The sequence below is a fragment of the Marmota monax genome, unplaced genomic scaffold (genome assembly GCF_021218885.2).
Source record: "Marmota monax isolate L192 unplaced genomic scaffold, Marmota_monax_Labrador192_F-V1.1 WCK01_AAM20220418_F8-fsc00020, whole genome shotgun sequence".
Lineage (NCBI taxonomy): Eukaryota > Metazoa > Chordata > Mammalia > Rodentia > Sciuridae > Marmota > Marmota monax.
In genome coordinates, this window is record NW_026692912.1 from 7,462,204 (window position 1) to 7,481,905 (window position 19,702).

The window sequence follows — 19,702 nt, forward strand, 5'->3', positions numbered from 1 at the left end:
ATTTACTTGCTTACATATTTAATGAAGGTTTCCTCCTCTAGAGTAGTACCACAAAGGCAAATATCTTTTTGCATCTAGGTCCTTATAGATAGATACTGAACCCCACATAGATTTGGATAGGTTTTTTTTGTTGGTTGGTTGGCTGGTTGGTTTTTTGGTACCAGAGGTTACCATGTGCTTTACCACTAAGCCACATTCCTAACCCTTTTTGTTTTTTCTTTTGCTGAGAGTCTTGCTAAATTGCTAAGGCTGGCCTCGAACTTGGAATGCCCCTGCCTCAGCCTCCTACAGGCATGTGCCACTGTGCCCAGCCCATGTGGATTTTCTAAGAAATTAATAATAAATACTTTTTAAATTAGTGAATATTTGTTGGGTATTCTTCCAGAGGCTGTAAGGAGGTAGAAATTAGAACATTTCTTGCCCTCAAGGAACTTGCTGTGTAAATAACATTTTTTGATCTTGTATTTTTTTAAGAACTGTAAGTTAAAGTTATAAGAGAAATTACTAGGGAAATTCAGAAAAGAAAGAGCTTTCTTCTATTAGGAATTCAAGAAAAAAGCAAAAAGTTCATGGAAGAAGTGCTATATTAACTTACCTTCTAAGAATGAGTTAGATTGGTCTGGGGCTATAGCTCAGTGGTAGAGTCTTTCCTGGCACATGTGAGGCACTGGGTTTAATCCTCAGCACCACATATAAATAAATCCATCTGCAACTAAAAATGTTTAAAAAATGAGTTAGATTATAACTTATAAGAACAGGGGCTTTGTTTTAGCTTTAGTGCATAATAAATGTTGAATAAATTGTGGCAGGATTTTTACATATTCAGAAATGCTAGGGGACAGGAATCTCAGGAAATGACAAAAAACATACAGGTGTGAAAGTGCTAAATTTTAAAAGTGAGTAGATGAGTTTTAATAGAACATAGGGATGTGAATGTAAATAGATTGACATAAGGCTGGAAAGTTCTGCTTGTAACAGAAAGACTTCAGTGCCAGTCAGCAAGCATAACAGCACTGTGTCAATCTCAGAAGCTGGGCTGAAGATAGCTAGCTTTGTCTTAGCCAGCAGAGATTAGTTCCTGTTTGTAGATCCTAACAACCAAATCATAGCTTGAGAAATACATACAAATAGTAAGCATTCCAGAGTATTAAAACCAGTTTAGCTTGGAGTACTGGTTCTTTAACCAACATCATCACCACCAAATAACAAGATTCAGATTCCTATGGTGCATCTTCTGTATTTGGCTTGGCTGAAAAGAGTGTTTGCTTCTCTTTCTGAAGGGAGCAACTGGCCTGAGGAGTCCCTAGTGCTGTTGCAATCATGATTATAGAATTTGTATATCATGAGGAGTTCCATGCACTGACTTCTAAAGTCTTTCCAATGCTTAGATTTTGCAACACACAACCTACCAGGACAATCAGGTGGCAATATCAGGTTCTCCATATAGATGAAGAAATGCCTTATCAGTCTCTTTCCAGGCCTCCCTGTTTTGAATCAGACTTTTCTCCTTAGCTGGATCAATAAGGAGTAGCATCCAAGAGGGGCTCATTTACCATCTGCCATTGATGAAAAGGAATTTTGGAGAAACACATCCACTCAACTGTTTCTCCTGCCTTTTCTCCATAATGTTCATTCTGTCAATATGATGTCAGAAAAAGGCACAGATTGAAAAGATTTCAAAAAAAAACATTTTAGGGTATTTGGTGAGACCTAGTCCCAATGTGCTAGAGGTATTTAAAGATCCTAGAACTAGCCTTGGAAGAGCGGGAGGATTTGTGGCATTAGAGATTGTAAGGATGGACATTCCAGACTGAAGAATAATGAGAGAGATGGGAGGTGTGGGGGTAAGTCCTAAAAACACAAGAAACAGACTGCCAGACTCATTTGGCTGGAACATAAGGTACACGTAGGCAGAAAGGTAGGTTGAGATCTTTGTTTTAGAGTCTTTGTGATTTCAGACCAAGGAAGTTAATAAACAATGGAGGGGTTAATAGGCAGTGGAATTTTTTGAGCAGATAAATAGTCATGCCTTAGGTAGATTAATTTGTCATTGGTATATAAATAGAATGGACAGAGGCAGGGTACCATAAGGAAAACCCATGTTTGTAATAATGCTGTTAATGTTGAAACCCAGAGGCAGGCTGGATCAATCTTCTGAATTACTGGGGATTAGTCAAGTGACCGAAATTATGACATTTGTAGATAAAAAACATGACATTGGGTAAAGTAGATTTAATGGACCTAGGAGTGAGGATATACCTAGGTTCTAGCAATAGCTTTCTAGTATAGCCTTGGACAGGCTACTCAAGCTCTCTCTGCCTTGGTTCCTCCATCTTAGAAGAGATATTGTGAGGATAAAATAACAGTTGGACTTATAGGAAGGAAATGCCGTTCTTTCTTTCCATGTCATGTGTTCAGGTTAAATACAATTATTTATTTGATAGATGTACAGAGTAAAAACATTTGTAAGTTGATCTTAAAGTTTGCTGTTTCCTCTTCTCTCCTACTGTTATCACTTGTCAAGGTGCAGGTCTGAGCAGCATTTCAAACCATTTAAAGGTCAATAGCAGCTAATGTTCTCTGCTGCTTTTCAAAAAAGGTGTGAGTTTTGTTTACAGTCACTGTCCTCACATTTGTCTCAAAACAAATAATTTATAAAAGTATCTATAAAGGCAAATTAGGCCAGAAATGTAAATGTTCAGATCCTCCAAAGAGCTTTGTGGTTTCAGTCTCTAGGTTTTTAGGAAATGAATAGTTGGAACAAGGTGAATTTGAAATACTCTTCCAAGTTCAACTTGCATATGTTCAACTACATTTTGTTACTTCTTGAGATAGAGCTACTAATTAATTTCTAAGCACATCCATCAAATGTTTTATAGTATTTCATATTTATTAAGGTGGTAGAGAGGAAATTGAGGTTTTCCTAGTGTATCATTAAAAAAATTAAGGAATGAATTTTTCTAAAGTTGCCAAGGAAGAAATGCAGAAAAGCAATTTATTTCCTCAAACATTATTGTAATCTATTGTGTTTGGGGATATTAGAAAATACAAGAGACCCAAAGATAAATAAGATAGTGTCCTACCCAAAGATAAATAAGATAGATACACCTGACTCAGAGCTGAGGCAGGAGGATCACAAGTTCAAGGCCAGCCTCAACAATTTAGCAAGGCCCTAAACAACTTAGCAAGACCCTGCCTCAAAACAAAAAATAAAAAGGTCTGGGAATGTTTCTCAGTGGTTAAGTGTCCCTGGGTTTAATTCCAAGTACCAAAAAAAAAAAAAAAAAAAAGATAAGAGACATTCTATTCTCCTGGAAACTGAACTGAGAAAATGTAGAATTATGTTTCAGTTCTAGTAGAACTCTATTATATAATTTTTTGTTCATATAGTTAAGGAAAATGAAACTCTAAAATACAAAATAATTTGTCCAATATAATATTTATCACCCATGTCTTTTTTTTTCATTTTTAAGCTATTTATTTTTTTTTATAGTTTGTTACTTATATGGTAATTGTATGGTCCATTCATGTTTGTCCAGAAGAGAGAGGTGATCTAGAGCATTGGAAAAATTAAGTTTGATATTAGCATGCTTTCTCTTGAAAATGATAGCCTTCCATGGCTATATAATTCATTATGTAATCAGTTCTTCTAGGATCTGTCCTGCCCCAACAGGTTTCCCATCTCCTGTGCTCAGTCTGAGCAGCTTAATAAGGTGGAGTGATGTGGACCATATGAAATTTATGACAGAAGGGGTGACCTTGAACCAATATCCAGAAATAAAGTGGTTTATGTCTTAATCTGATTAGAATCAAATGACATCTTTGCTTTTTGTCTTTCCGTGGTTACAGTTAGAGCAAGATTCTCAGGCAGCTCCTAACTGAGCATCCTCTTTACTAAATGGATATTCTTAGCCAAGAGCTTCAGAGTAAAAGAGCTACTCCCTCTAATTCATAGCTGTTTTATTCTTTTTAAAATTTGTCAGTCCATGCAGCATTTCTTGTTTGCCTAGATCATCAGCTCTTCATAAATGAAGACACTTTAAGCTTTAAGTGTAATTGTTTGAAGTATTTTTCCCCTTTATGTGTTTGGCAGTTGGTTACTTTTGATGCATCCCAGGAGTCTTAGGTATGAGTAATTCAGCCACATAAATTCTGCTGATACTTGAGTATGTAGACTGTACATAGTTTGGTTTCTTTCCATGAAACGTGCTTGCAGGGACTCCTATCCAGATTATCTGAATTAGTAGTTCTCACTTCAGTATACAGTGAAGAAAGAAAAAATAACAATGATAATGATTACTAAATTCTGTCAATAATTGCTAAATAATTCCTGGCCAGTTCTATCAACATCTTTCTCAGCCCAACCAGTGTTTTGAAGAAAAATAAGTGAGAAATTGTGGATGATTCCTTAGAATTATTTTTATTGTTATCAACAAAGGCAAAAAGTCAGATGGTAAAATGGTAGCCATTGTTTTATTGAGAAACATTTTAAAAGATAAAAATCTAAGCCAGCGTGGTTGTACACACCTGTTATCCCAGCAACTTGGGAGGCTGAGGCAGGAGAATTACAAATTAGAGGCCAGCTTGGGCAACTTAGCTAGACCCTGTGTCAAAATAAAAATGAACAGGACTATGGGTGCTCGGTGGTCGAGCACCCAGGGTTCAATCCCTAGTAATAATAAAATAAAATCTAAGAGACCTTTTGTGTGTGTGCGAGTATACGTGGTAGAAATGATGGTGGTCGTGAGTTTGGGGCAATTATTTTCCTGAGTTCTGACTGCTGTCAGAAGCCTACAATTGCAGTTAGTGCTATATGTCAGCTCCTGTCATTTAATCTGGGGAGATAATATGTGTTTGAATGTATATAATTTTAAGGTCTTCTATGTCTCTTTTTTCCCACTGACTAAATCCCACCTCCTCCACTGATCGTTTTACTTACCACATGTACAAAATCGGTGTGGCAAAAATTCCAGGGTCATAAGTTTCTGCTGATTCTGGCTGAGACCTATGATTTTCTCAAGCCTAATATTCCATAAAAGCAATTGATAAAAATTAAGTATCCTTATTACCACTGCACCTCAAAACAGACCCAGGCCAAGAAAAGGCAGCTAAAATATCCAGAGGGTTCTATGGTCATATCCATACAATTACAAACACATTTCTGCAAGTTAGTTTAGCGTAGGAACATGAGGCCAGGGCCCAGGGGGAATGATGACATCCTACCCTTCAAGACGGGTCTTTTTTCTGTAAATTCATCAAAGTGTATTTCTCCCTACCACTTGCTAAGAACTCTGACATTGTTTACAAACAACTCTAGCATATTGCTTAGAATGCCAAATATAGATAAATAACTATGCTTTTTAATACTGAATTATATTAAGGTGTCTCCTTTATTCCTACATCTCCTTCACTGCCCTTTTTGTCAAAGGACAACTGAAAGGTGGACTTCATAAAGCCATCAAGAGAATTTTAAAATTCACCTATAGGAAGATTCACCTATAGTCTACCCTCAGAGGTAGACTGGGAAAGAATTAGACTCCTGAATATAAGGAAGTTTTGAAAGCTTCTTGAATAAAGCCAGACCATTTCTCAGAATATCTACTGATCCCATACAAGTAATTAAAAAGCAGAAATAGTCCAATTAAACTTGTTGCTAGATCATGTGGACATAGTCCCTAAGCCTGAATCCTTGTTTATGATAATGTAATGGCACTGACCTTGAATTTCCCATATCTGTGTTTGCCAAAGGCTTGTAAGCCACCAATCATAAGTAATGGCTATAGAAAGCAGAAAAACAACTAGAAAGATTTCTCTTTGGATTATGTTTTTACAAATCTTAAAAGGAACATGAACCTAATCGTTTTAAAAATTAAAACCTTCTTTCTTATCTCCCTTATCGTGGAATTCAGGAAAGAGTGTAGGCAGTCTCCCGAAGAATTGTCTGCGGTTCCTGATTACATCTGTCTTAGCAAGGGAAGGGGGACCATGTGGCAAATATACAGCTACTTATGCATAGTCTTTTCATGGAGCCTAATCTCCATGGTCCCTACGGATTATTGTTTCTCGTCCATCATTGTGCAATACCAGGAAAATATGAGAATTTGAATCTTAGACTAAATCTGTGAGAAACAATGCCTATGCTAAGACACAAAATGGCCGTCAGAATTTAGCCTTCTTGCTAACTTCCTAACTTCTGACCATAAATTCATGTTTATTTTGCTGGATAGTTTAGATTTTGCAGAAGTCTATCTCTCAAGCATTGTAATGAGTCTTTTTTAGGCAAGATGGGGCAGGAATAGGGGAAACTTCTTTTTTTTAATAATCCTTTGAATACAAGGAAGTTTTGAAAGCTATTTGTTTAAATACTGCACCATATTTATTAAATGAGGGAAAGAAGGAAACAGAAATGCAGAGCTGACTGACATTCAATAGCATGTGCAGTGTCCCAAATCTAATAGTACTCGGGCAGCAGAAACAATGGCATACAGCCAACTTCAAGTACCTAACTGAAGATAAATGTTCCCTAGAAACGAAACAGTGTAAAACCTTCCTAAGAAAGATTTCTGAATTATTCTATGTAAATTCAGCTCAATGTGAATTTGTGCTTGTTTGTTTGGTTGTTTTGTTTTGTTTTATTTTGTTTTTGGGGGGGGGGATCTGGGGATTGAACTCAGGGGCATATAACCCCTGAGCCACATCCCCAGCCCTTTTTGTATTTTATTTAGAGATAAGGTCTCATTGAGTCACTAAGTGTCACCCTTTTGCTGAGGCTGGCTTTGAACTTGCAATCCACCTGCCTCAGCTTTTCCAGCTCCTGGGATTACAGAGGTGCTCAGCTGCGCCTGGCTTTTTTTTAAATAGTCAATTCCTAGGGGCTGGGGATGTGGCTCAAGTGGTAGCGCACTCGCCTGGCATGCATGCGGCCCGGGTTCGATCCTCAGCACCACATACCAACAAAGATGTTGTGTCTGTCGAAAACTAAAAAATAAATATTAAAAATTCTCTCTCTCTCTCTCTCTCTCTCTCTCTCTCGGAAAAAAAAAAAATAGTCAATTCCTAGATCATTTCTCCTTGCTTTAAAGATCCTAGAAGTGTTCTATGTTTGAAAAAGGAGCTCTTAAGAACTATTCATATGCCTGTTGATAGCCACTTCATGGTCTTTAGGAGTCAAGATAGGCTAAAAAAGAACTTGAAAATGGTCTTTGCTAGAGTACTTTATAGGAGAGAGACTAATAGAAGTTCATTAATTTCTTCTCCTACAAAGTTCACTTCCTGGATTTTTCCTATTCAGGGTCTTTTATGCCCTGGTAAAAGATCGCAAAATGATAATAGCTACCATTTTCCAGGCACTGTGCTGGACGCTTTATGTATGTCATCTCATTTAATACTCCCAGCATCCCTGCTTCAAGGTCAACAGTCTGGAAACCAGCTCCAGAAAGACTAATAACTTTCTGAGGTAAAACAATCGGTGGACTTTCCAACTTCTTTTACAGACATTTTCTTGTTGCATAAAGTTCTCTCATTCAAAATCTGTTCTAGATTCACATTCTTTTCATTTCCATTAAGAAAGACTAGTACACCTGAACTGGCAAAAATGTAAATGAAAGTATAATATTTTTAGTCTTTCATCGAGCTATAAGCTCAATTTGGTAAATAAAAAGTTTTAGGTAGGGGCTGGGGTTGTGGCTGGGGCTGGGGTTGTGGCTCAATGGTAGAGCACTCACCTCTCATGGGTGAGACCCTGGGTTCGATCCTCAGCACCACATAAAAATAAATAAACAAAATAAAGATATTGTGCCCATGTATAACTAAAAAAAAAAAGTTTTAGGTAGATTTTATTATAGATTGAAAGTTAACAATTTTAAATTGGTTTTCAGTTTTATCCCTGAATTATCTATTCAGTTTTTTTGCTAGACTTCTTTAGAAATAATTTGTAAACTTGATGAAATGATAGAGTAAGGATTAGAGGAAAAATTAATGGTGGAGGTTTTAGCCTGGAACTAGCATATATGCATAGATTGCCTTAAAAAAATAACAAATTCAATGGATCAATAAAAACTGTTTTACGAAGAATTTGTTGAGGTTCTACCTATCACTCGTTATTCTTTTACAAGTTCCTTTACTTGTAATTGCTTTATAATCAAGAACCCTAATTCCATAAAAGTGAAGTTCAACTACTTTGGGGACCTTGAACTCAGTTCTTAGAAAGAAATGGTGAGGATAGAACTAAAAGAGAAAACAGTTCACAGAGAACAAGTAAGATTAGCTGTTTAGTTCAGAAAAACTCAAATAAATCAAAGCCAGAACAGCACAGCTCATGATTACCATAAAGTTAAACCATTCTCTTCAGATTACAGATTGAGAGAGCAAACAGTATTACTGTGTCCCCTGACTTTGACTTATTCTTCAGGACTCATTTTTATTATGAAAGAAGCTGGGCTGGGTCATCTTAGAGTAAAGCTATCAAAGGAAATAGATGAAAACCAACAATTCAAGCTTACTTCCTATACACAGAATTTCTGTTTTAATTAGAGAATGAGTTTGGTGTGTTTTAGAAGGTGGGTTTTCTAAAATCAAAAGGCACATCACATCAAACAGGTAGAGAAAATTTTGCTTTTATTTATTATTCCTTAATAATTAATTTGTAAATTTCTCCTCTTTTGGTATCATTTAGGTTTGACATATGTCCATGGGATTTTCCTAGAATAAGATTTTTTATTGTTGCAGTGCTAGGGATTGCTCTACCACTGAACTCTAACCCCAGCCCAGTGTAAGGCTTTTAGTGACCATAAGAACTTACCAGGTTTGGCTTCATTTTGAGCCTACAGTGTATGTTCATATGTTAATTTCCACCAGATTTATATCCCTTATTCATATACCACTGGGTAAACCTTACATAGGATTCCATTACAGAGGTGCATGCACAAGGCCCTGGGTTCAATCCCCAGCACCACAAAAGAAAAAAAAAAAAAAAAAGGCTCTACACAATGAAAGCAAGTAGATTCTATTCCTGCTCTTTTTTTTTTTTTTTCTTTTTGTGGTGCTGGGGATTGAACCCAGGGCCTTGTACATGCAACACAAGCACTCTACCAACCGAGCTATAGCCTTAGCCTGCTGTATTTCCTAGAATGTACAATGTATCGTACAACTAATACTTCAAAACAGATTTGCAAGGTATTTTGATATTTAAACATGAATTCCTGGGTCATTGATATGTCTGAAGATATTTGATAACATAGTATAGAGGAACAGATTTCTCTAATTGGTAATGAGAACCTGAACAAATGGAACCTGTCAGTCTTCAAAAATTGTTAATAGGAAGAATGCTGTAAAAGTTCACAAGGAAATCAAGGATCCATCTCTTAAGTAGTTTGTGGTGCTACATTCTTGCTTTTTTAACAGTCTTTTAAATGTCATCTTATATCCCAAATGAATATTGTGGCAGTTCAGTTTACCTTTTAGATTTCACCCTTGAAACTCCTTGAGAAGGGCTGGGGCTGCACCTCAGGGGCAGAGCACTTGCATAACGTGTGAGGCACTGGGTTCAATCCTTAGCACCACATAAAAATAAATAAAATAAAGGCATTCTGTCCATCTACAACTACCAAAAAAAAATGCTGAAACTTGATTACAAAAAAAAAAAAAAGAGAGAGAGAGAGAGACTCCTTGAGGAGAGACTATGTCTGGTTCATTTCTGTATCTCCCTCAAGTCTTCTAGTACAGAAGCACTCAGCAAATGTTAACTGCTTCTTCATGGCCATGATTCAATGTTGATAATATGGAATGAAATTATCTTCATGGTTCTTTAATGTTATCATCATTTTCCAGACTCTTCATTGGAAGAGAACAAAATTTGTGACTTCTGTTTTGGTCTCTTTAGAGGGGATGGGTTTGCAGTCATTCTGGCTGGCAAAAGTCTTTTCATTCTGACTTCACAGGTTATGAGTCAAAGAAGAGAAAATAGATGCTGAATATTTGTGTATTGGAATTAGACACACATGGCTCCCTATATAAACCATAATTTATAATCGCTCAGACGCCAGAAATCTCTTCATCCCACCATAATTTCCTGTCAAGAAACTGCTGCCCACTTATTGATTGTCCAGTCATTGACACTTTGTGCATGCTTTCTGTGTATCCTTTTATTTAGTGTTTACTATAAAATCTTTGTGGGGCTGGGGGTGTAGCTCAGTGTAGAGCACTTGCCAAGCATGCATAAGGCCCTGGGCTCAATCCCCAGTACCAAAAAAAAACCTCTGATGGACAAAGACCCTATTAAATATCTCTTTGTACCTCCAATCCTGTCCTTTTATGACAAAGGTATTAAAAGGATAAGACTGTCAAGCTGTCTAATTATAAGATAATTTAGTGTCTGGCATGAAAGTTTTTAAAATTCAGAGCAGAATTTGATTATGCCTGACAGAGGCTCTGCATTGTCCTTTTCTGAAATAAACAAACCTGTTTCTTAAGGCTGCTGAGATAGAATCATGGGATAGAAATTGAAGAGGGGAAAATAGATGGCTGAATATTTGTGGTTTTGAGTTACACACACGCAGCTCCCTGAATAACTCTCCTACCTAAGGCATATCTTTTCTCTACCTCTTGGTAATGTTATAATATTGCCCTGTTTATATCCTCCATAGTACTAATCATACCCTGAAATTGTTTATTTCCTTATCGGTTACCATGTTTGTTTTATTTACTGTTGAATTATTAGCACATAGCTGAGAGTTCAGCCTATGATAGGAACTCGATAAATATTTCAATAAATAGTCTGAATAGATAATGAGAAGCAAACTTCAGCTAATGGATATGAATACCTGGTTGGAATTTCTAAAGCCCACTCTTTTTTCCACAAATTGGAGTTGAGGGACACATCTAGAGATTCTACCAAGACCAGCCTCTCTACACACATCCCAACTTCCCAGTCCCCTGCCTTGTTCCAAGTTGACTTTTCAGTAAAGCATTAAATGGTAATAAAAATACAAGCCTGAATATGCAGTGTCTAGACTTAATTCAATAGAGAATATCCAATTTATACCTTGTTTTTCATGTTCTTAACTCTAATGTCCTGATGGGATGGAAAATGTGTCTTGGGTCTGAGCACACTGCTTGCCTAGGGCAGCAACAGACCTTTCTTCAAATTTAAATTAGCTGAAGCCTGGTTTCCTATAAGTGAAAATAGAATATCCTGATTAAACACAGGCCATTCCACTTAGGTGACTTATCCAAAGTATTAGCTTTTTTATCTACTGACATTTATGATTAGAAAGCCTTAAGGTAATTAAATTTAATTAATGGCATCCTTTTGTACATTAGTACAAATTATCTGTTTCCTGCCAAAGAAGCTGCTTTTCTTCTCCTTATCTCATATTTAAGTTTGAATACATATTAAATATGTCTTTTAAAAAAACAACTGTGTACTGGGGAATAAGACTGATCAAATTGTATTACGTGCATGGAATATGGCATAGTGAATCTCACTATCATGTACAATTATAATGCACCAATAAATTTTTTTTTAATTAGAAAAAAAGAAACAACTCTGCAGAATAAGGATTGCGTGTCTTAAGCCACAGGTACAGATCTTTCTGCTACCATCTCCAAACGTGTTATGTTATAGTTCAAGTTATTTGAACTCTCCATCTGTAGATTATGAAAATAATTCTGAGTAAAGATGCTAGGAAAGTGTTCATTCATTGCATGATATTCTATATAGACAAAGTATCAAGAAACAATATTTCTGTATACTTAAGCAAAAATAATTCTTTCTCTTAAGTGACTCTTCTGCCAACTTTCAACTTTTCCTGGAAAAATGGACCATTCCCATCATATGGGGATGAACCATACAAACCACAGTAGCACCATGCCACCATCTCACCATCACCCGACCTCAGCTTCGCACTCCCATGGCGGAGGAGACGGCAACATGATGATGATGGTAAGTGCCCGAAGAGGCAGCCCAGGCCCTCCCCTGCTCAGCTCTAGAAGTAGTGGGATTTTAGTACTGGAAGGTTATTATCTTTAAAGATCAGCTAACGGATGAAGAAGCGCTAATGCCGATCCCCAAACATGTCAAATGATTTGCCTAAATGTGGCAAATACAGAGTTACACCAGAAAAAATATTTCTAGGGACTCTTTCTTCTCTAGTCCCTTCTTTTGAAATTCACCCTCTTCTGGATTAAGTTCCGGGCTTTTTTTTTTTTTTTTTTTTTTTAAGCTTTCATCTTTTTTTTTTTTTTAAATGGACACAATACCTGGTTGGAATTTCTAAAGCCCACTCTTTTTTTCCACAAATTGGAGTTTAAATTTAATTAAATTTATTTTATTTTTTGTGTGGTGCTAAGGACCAAACCCAGTGCCTCACACATGCGAGGCAAGAGCTCCACCACTGAGCTCCACCCCAGCCCCAATTTCTGGGCTTCCTGCTTTGTGTAGAAAGAGAAACAGACCCCAGGTGCTGGGGAGGGCACAGGGAGTGCCCCTGCTCAAGGCCTATGGCATTAATGCTAATGTGAGGGAGAAGGCCTCCCACTTCCATGGATGTCATTTCTTAACTCTCACCCAAACCTGTCACTTTTAAATATGCTAAGCCTCTTTGGCATTTTCATTTAGGATCGTCAATCATTTCTAATGAATTTACTTTGGTTTTCTGGCAGCCTATGACCTTCTACTTTGGCTTTAAGAATGTGAAACTGTTGTTTTCCAGTTTGGTGATCAATACAGCTGGAGGTGAGTAAGCCAGCAGGTAGTGTTTAAAGGTGACAGTCACATGAGAGATGGTGACAGAGAATTTGGAAACTCAGCACCTCTTTCTGTCCAAACTACTGAATCAATATGGTTATGTCATATAACTACCATATTTCCTATCCCCTAAAAGTAGTACTCATTTTGATCCTCTGGTAAACCTCCCTTCATTAATGTGTATGTTTTGTAACTGAAAAATAATTTAGATACCAGATAGGAACCTTTTGCAATTCATTTCCTTTCATCCTTTTCCAGAGTGTTTCCTTGTTTGATAAGTTATTGGAACTGGACCTAAGACCAAGTTCAAATAGCACAAAATAACCCTAGGTTAAATGTATTTCACAGATACATTAAGCCTCAAATAGTGAAATGGCTTGCCCAAGATCACATAGAGTTAGCATGTCAGAGCTAAGACAAGGACCCAGACCTTCTTAGAACTGCCTAGGCTAGCACTGTTTCTAGTGTACTAAACTGTGGACAACATCTTTTCCAATTCTTAGAGTCATATCCAGTTTAGGAGTGATAACCCACCTTTCATGTCTATCATGTTGCATTAGTATGCTTTAAATTAAAAATGCTAAAGCTCAATAGTCAGTTGGACTGCTTTAGGTACCAGATATATAATCTACACAATCTGTTTTGGGGAAATGGGCTATTGTATTAGTTCAGATATTGTGTTAAATTATTAGGGTGATACATTAATGTCATTATCAGAACTTCACAGTATGAACACAGCATTGAAATGCCTATTCAAGAAATGTAGTCTGCAGAACTCAGTGGCATATGCCTCTAATCCCAGTTATTTGGGAGGCTGAGGCAGGAGGAGGATCACAAATTCAAGGACAGTCTTGACAACTTAGAGAGTCCCTATTTTACGATTAAAAAAAAAAAAGGAGGTGAGTAAGCCATCTTATGGAGACACACAAAACTGTTGGGTAAGAAGATTAGGGATGGACTTCAGGGGTAGGATGCCCCTGAGTTCAACCCTTAGTAACAGGGAAAAAGAAGAAGGAGAAGGAGAAGGAGAAGAAAGGAGAAGGAGAAGGAGAAGAAGAAGAAAAAGAAATAGTCAGCATTTAAAAATAGGTTGTTGGGCTGGGGATGTGGCTCAAGCGGTAGCACGCTTGCCTGGCATGCGTGCGGCCCAGGTTCGATCTTCAGCACCGCATACAAACAAAGATGTTGTGTCCGCCGAAAACTAAAAAATAAATATTAGAAAAAAATTCTCTCTCTCTCTCTCTCTCTCTAAAAAAAAAAAAAAGGTTGTTAACAGGAGGCTGAGGCAGATCATTTGAGCCCAGGAGTTCAAGACCAGACTAGACAGCTTAAGAAGGCCCTACTCAAAAACAATTATTTTATTCCCCTTTTCGATATTCTACAATGTCTCAATGTAACAGAGCTGACTTAATAACATCCAGCAGCCAGAACAAAGGGTTATTGTTCAGATGACTTTTTGTATCTTGATCAGAAAGTAAGCCTAACACAGGGGTGCATATCTGTAGTCCCGGCTATTTAGGAGGCTGAGGCAAAAGGATCACTTGAGCCCAGGCATTTGAGATGGGTCTAGGCAAAACAGCAAGAGCCTCTCTGGAAAGAAAAAAATGTAAATTTGGTATGTAACTTGGATAGATTACAATGTTAGCTTGCACAAGTCTCTAGGTTCAAGCCCCAGCATGAGAGAAAGAGTATTCTCCACCAGAAGCCATGGTTTTCATTAATGACAGCTGCTCTCCTATCTAAGCAGGTAAAGAGGTAACAATATAAAAACAAAACGTTGATAAAGCCAAGAGTTGCAGTACTTGTTCTCTGCTGTCTCTCTAGCTGGACAACACACTGGCTAATGATTTGGACAGGTTTGAAAGTACCACCATCTTTTCTTTCCCCACTTAGAAATGGCTGGAGCTTTTGTGGCAGTGTTTTTACTAGCAATGTTCTATGAAGGACTCAAGATAGCCCGGGAGAGTCTGCTGCGCAAGTCACAAGTCAGCATTCGCTACAATTCCATGCCTGTCCCAGGACCAAATGGAACCATTCTTATGGAGACACACAAAACTGTTGGGTAAGAATATTGAACAAATACAGATGGAAGTTCTAGAGATATAATTTAGTTGGGCAGCAAAGCAGCTAGTCTGTTAGCAGTATCTTATCGGCCTCCGACCTGAGATAGTGATTCTATGGAACCTTGATCAAAACTGGCTTTGGGAGGTTAGGGGTTGTAGGTTACAATGGGTCAAAGCAGGAGTAATAGAAACTTTCCTGCAAACACATATTTGTTCTGAGTTGTAAGTATTGGTCATTTTGGAAAGTCAGTAAAATCTGTATTTTTAAATATTTGCCAAAATAATAATGAACAAGTTAGGAATTTTAGGTGAGGGTATAAAAGAATGGCAGAATACAAATGATTCCTTTCTCTCAAGCCAGTTCTATCTTCATTTTGTTTACAATATAGGAGTTTTATGTCTGTTCTAAGAAAGTATTTGGATGACTTTTAGTTTTCTCTAGATATCAGGAAATGCTTTTGAGATTCAGATTTCTTTTTAGAAATGTAGATCTTAAAACTAGATTGGACCTTATGAAATTCTATAGACCAACATCCTACTTTCAGGCAACAATATTATTTATTTCTGTTGCACTGATGAGCTTATTGAGGCCCAAAAAGGTATGGTACCTGAGGTGATACAGAGTGCGAGTTGTCAGGTCTCCTGTTCCTGATTTCTACTATCCCACCCAACTTTCACTTCTGATTCATTTTTGTAAAGTGTGAACTTTGCAAAGTTGGAGACCCCAAAATTATTCAGGCAAAGGGGCTGGGAATGTAGCTGAGTGGTAGAGCACTTACTAGCCTGGGTGAGGCCTTGAGTTCAATCCCCAATACCACAAAAAGAAAAGAAAAACAAAGTTTAAAAATATTCAGGCAAATAAGTGTGGGAGAGTGGGTTAGGATCCAAGGGAGAGAGAAACCAAGATTACTTCTCCTCCTTTACACCCCTCCCAAAAGGGTACCTCCTTCTGACTCATAACCTATCTGACCACTGCTTATAAACCTGGCAGCCCTATGGTGTTTCATTTCAGGTGTCAGTGAGCAACAAGCGTACACACAAGTACCGTGAATTGCCAGGGTGGCTGTGAGGCTGAGCTCATGGGCACAATTGCTCCCCGTTTCTCCTGATTGCAGAGCTCCTGTGAGACGATCATGTGTCCTTCTTTATCCCCAGGCAGCAGATGCTGAGCTTCCCTCACCTCCTGCAGACAGTGCTGCATGTCATCCAGGTGGTCATCAGCTACTTCCTCATGCTCATCTTCATGACCTACAATGGGTACCTCTGCATTGCAGTAGCAGCAGGGGCTGGAACAGGATACTTTCTCTTCAGCTGGAAGAAGGCAGTGGTAGTGGACATCACAGAGCATTGCCATTAACATCAGAATCCATGGTGTGGCCTTATCGATTGCAGTGGAAAGAGGTTCAAGACTGGAAGACGTGGTTCCTGCTCCAATCATCCCTCTTGCTCCTCTTTACACAAACACACACACCTGCTGAATAGAGGTCTAGTTTACAGTCTCCAAGATAAAATGGTGATTTCCCAAACTGTTTTTTTCTAATAAGCTGAGATTCTCATTCCTTTTGAGAAGCCTCCCATAAGCTGTCCTCTCCCCCCTCATCACCCTAGATCCTTGTCTAATCCAGGTAGCTTTCTAGTGGATGACTTGTTCATCTGTGTCCTTTCTTAATCTTCTGGGTTTTCTTTAACAGACAATATGTGAATTTGGTGGGATTTTTTTCTGGGTCAGTGATGGATCGGGATTAACTTCAGCCAGCAATGGTAGCTGAGGGAGATTCTTGCCCAACTAAACCCAGGACTCAAACATCATATTAGAAAGTAAGCTTCAGTCTTTGGACTCAGTGGGTGAGAACGACATTGTGCCTTCTCTAGGTGTGGTGTGTGGCACAAAATCTTTGTAGCTTTTGAGGTGTTTTGAGACTAAAACAGACCTAGAGCTTGCAGAATGTGTATTCTTGGGCTGTGAACTCATCAACATGTGTTCCCACTTAACATTTTGATTTGAAGGAGCTTGTCAGTTTAAAAATAAAAAAGACAATCAATTAGAGAAAATAGATATAGATATTTTTAAATAAAACCATTGGCATTTTACTTGGACTTGGTACTTTGGTTTTTCCAAGCTGAATTTAGTAAAAGAGTTTGAATTCTTTTTTCCCATTATTTTCATGTGTCTGCATCTAAACCAGTGATTTTCAACCTTTAGCATGCATCTTAGAATCACCTGGTGGGCTTGGTAAGACATTAGTTGTGGGCCTTAACCCCAGAGCCCCCAAATTGGCATTTCTAAGTTCCCAGGTGATATTCCTGCTGATGGTCCAGAGGGTTACACTTTGGGAATCTCTGCTTTAAACTGAGGAAGTGTCACCTGGGGAGGAGAGGGGCTCCCTGGGCATGAAAATTTGAATTGCTGGTTGTAGATGCTATGTCTGAGCATACCTCACATAGTGAAGCTGCTAATCAATACTTTATCATTCCACAAACGTTTTTTTTCAGCTCCTGCTGTGTGTGCACAGGTGTGAAGGACTATAGCCAAAGTACTTTTATCAGCATGTATGAAGTCACTGTCCTTATTTTTAAGATCTGTGGTTTCTTGGAAGTAGTTTGAAGGCTGAGAGAGACCTTTGATCTGTGGTGTAAATCAGATAGGCATGGGCCAGGAGAGCAAAAGCCCCATTTTCTCTTTGGAGAGACTTAGGGTGTGGTCTGCTGATGGCCAGATCTTCCTCATCTTCCACCATCCATGCCCCTGCAGGGCAGATCCGCATTGTCTATGTGACCATCTTTATTACTCTTGGGGACTGAATTAGATCACAGGTGGCCCAAACCTCTTTTCACAATGAAGAATCATATTGGATTTTTATTCTGTTCAGTCTTAGTCTGTATTGCAGTCTTCTTCCCAAACTACCTCTTTAAAGTGATTCTTCCTGTGCTGGTCTGTTAAATCCTGCCCTTCTTGGTGCTAGAGCCTGCTGTGCCTCAGGGCAGAGAAGACCAAAAAAAAAAAAAAAAAAGCAGCTATCTCATAGACCTGTGTTGTGGTTTTGAAGTTTGTACTTTCTCTGTGGCTGCCAGTTAAATATTGGAGAGTGAGGAATGTGTACTTCTATGGCTTTGAACCAAGAGGGTTATGGCCTACTGGATTTAGGTTAAAATCCAAGCAGCAGCATTTAGAGCTTTGTGCTTTCCTGTCATTTCATCCCCTTGTAGTGCTGATACTTGTAGGCAAGAGCCGTGAATGACAGGAGCCCAGCATTAAGGTGTAAAAGCTTCTTGTTGTGTCAGAAGCCAAGGGATGATAAAACCTGAGGAATATGTAAGAATCAATGCCCAGTAGTGACCAACATGAGCTACTATAAACTATAAACTATAAACTTCCAAAAACAAGATCTTATCAGTAAGTGAGAAAAATCAAGGCCAAACCAAAAAAAAAAATCAAGGCCAGTTAAGACAAAGTACTTTGAATTTTAAATTCACCAAGAGAAACCTCAGTTTGCGACAGGTCTTCGGTGTTCAGGGTAGAGAAAATCTCCTAAAAAGACTGAATTTTAGAGATCCTCAGACTAGGTTGCCAAAGGATAAAGCTAGGGAAGGTGAAAAAAGTTAAAGCTTAAATTCCATCACTCTAGCTTTGTCTCAGTGGTGTTCACTTCTGTATCCCTGTTCACTCAGAATTTACTTCCTGATATCTTTGACTTTTGGGATCTAAACTTCTCTTTTCCTCCTTCCCTGTTCATATCTGGAAGACTGTATCCCCATTTCTTTGACCGTTATTACTCTGCTCTCCTCTTCCCTGTCTTTGTCTTTTCTCCCACATGGTCTAGTGGGTTAAATCTCCCCGGCTATCCTGGTGTAGTGGGCATCGCTACACGGTGAATATAAATACCAGTCAGAAGTTGGTATTTATAAACCTGTAGAAACCTAAGTAGGCTTCAAGAAGCAACTAGAATTTCTCTTAAGACTGGGTAAAGGGCTACCTATTACCCTCCCCAGAGTTATAAAATTGTAGGTGCTGCTCCAGTCTGATTGAGGAACACTCAACTCCTACAAATAAGGAATCCACTTGTCCACCAGGAGAAAAGAAATTAAGAGTCTCTTCACTACTGCTATTTAGGGTTGCCCAGAATTCCCTTTCAGTCTGTGGGTACGTAGGTTCCTGTCACAAGGGGTTCCTTTTAAAGAGCTAGGGGTGAGGCAGGGGGTACATGTTCATGTCATTTAATTTTCATCCTGCCCCTCCAGCTGCTTCTTCAGAAGATATATCTAAAGATACAAAGTTTGCATTTGATATAATGCCTTAATCATTGGGTCTACAATTCATGTTGACTGTCTTAGATTGTAAGCTCCTGGAGAGCAGTATTGCTGTAGTAGGGATGTTTTAACATGTCATGTGCAAAAGAACAAAATAAATATTTTGATTTTATTTTACTTCTGTGCATGTCTTCCTATCCAGGATGATTATCAGAAGCTGGTCCTTTTCTTTACAGTCTGCACAGAGCTTGGCCATTACCATTGGTTTTTAAGATGTCAGAGTCTCTCAGATGGCATGATCCCATCATTTTCATCTCACTGTCCTCCCACAAGCTACTACATGTCACAAGATCTACCTGACCCTTTGCAGGAAAGAAGTGGTCTTCATGAAGCTGCAGGTCTTCCAGTACACGAAGATTTCTGCATTTAAAAGTTAATTTTTGTCACCTCATAATCCCTTTGCTGTGTTTATGCCATCAGACAGGAGGCTCTGAGCTATTTCCAAAGTTTATTACCAAACTTGTTATAAGCATTGACCTTGTCTATCCCTTTAGAAACACCAGAATGTTGCTGTTATTTCCAATTCCTGCTGGCCCCCAGTGGGCATCTTACCGTTCAGTACCACGCCTACTATCTTCCTTTAACG

General features: G+C 38.3%; 1 protein-coding gene across 1 annotated transcript in view; it reads left to right on the forward strand.

Annotated features, from left to right (window-relative positions):
- Slc31a1 (solute carrier family 31 member 1) overlaps positions 1-19,233 on the forward strand; it is a 33,289-nt gene extending 14,056 nt beyond the window's left edge. The window contains exons 2-5 of the mRNA XM_046451403.2: positions 11,780-11,941; positions 12,661-12,733; positions 14,639-14,807; positions 15,964-19,233. Of these exons, the coding sequence (XP_046307359.1) occupies positions 11,816-11,941; positions 12,661-12,733; positions 14,639-14,807; positions 15,964-16,165 (570 nt within the window). The 5' untranslated portion in view covers positions 11,780-11,815 and the 3' untranslated portion in view covers positions 16,166-19,233. The remainder of the gene's footprint in view (positions 1-11,779; positions 11,942-12,660; positions 12,734-14,638; positions 14,808-15,963) is intronic.
- The last annotated feature ends 469 nt before the right edge of the window (positions 19,234-19,702 follow it).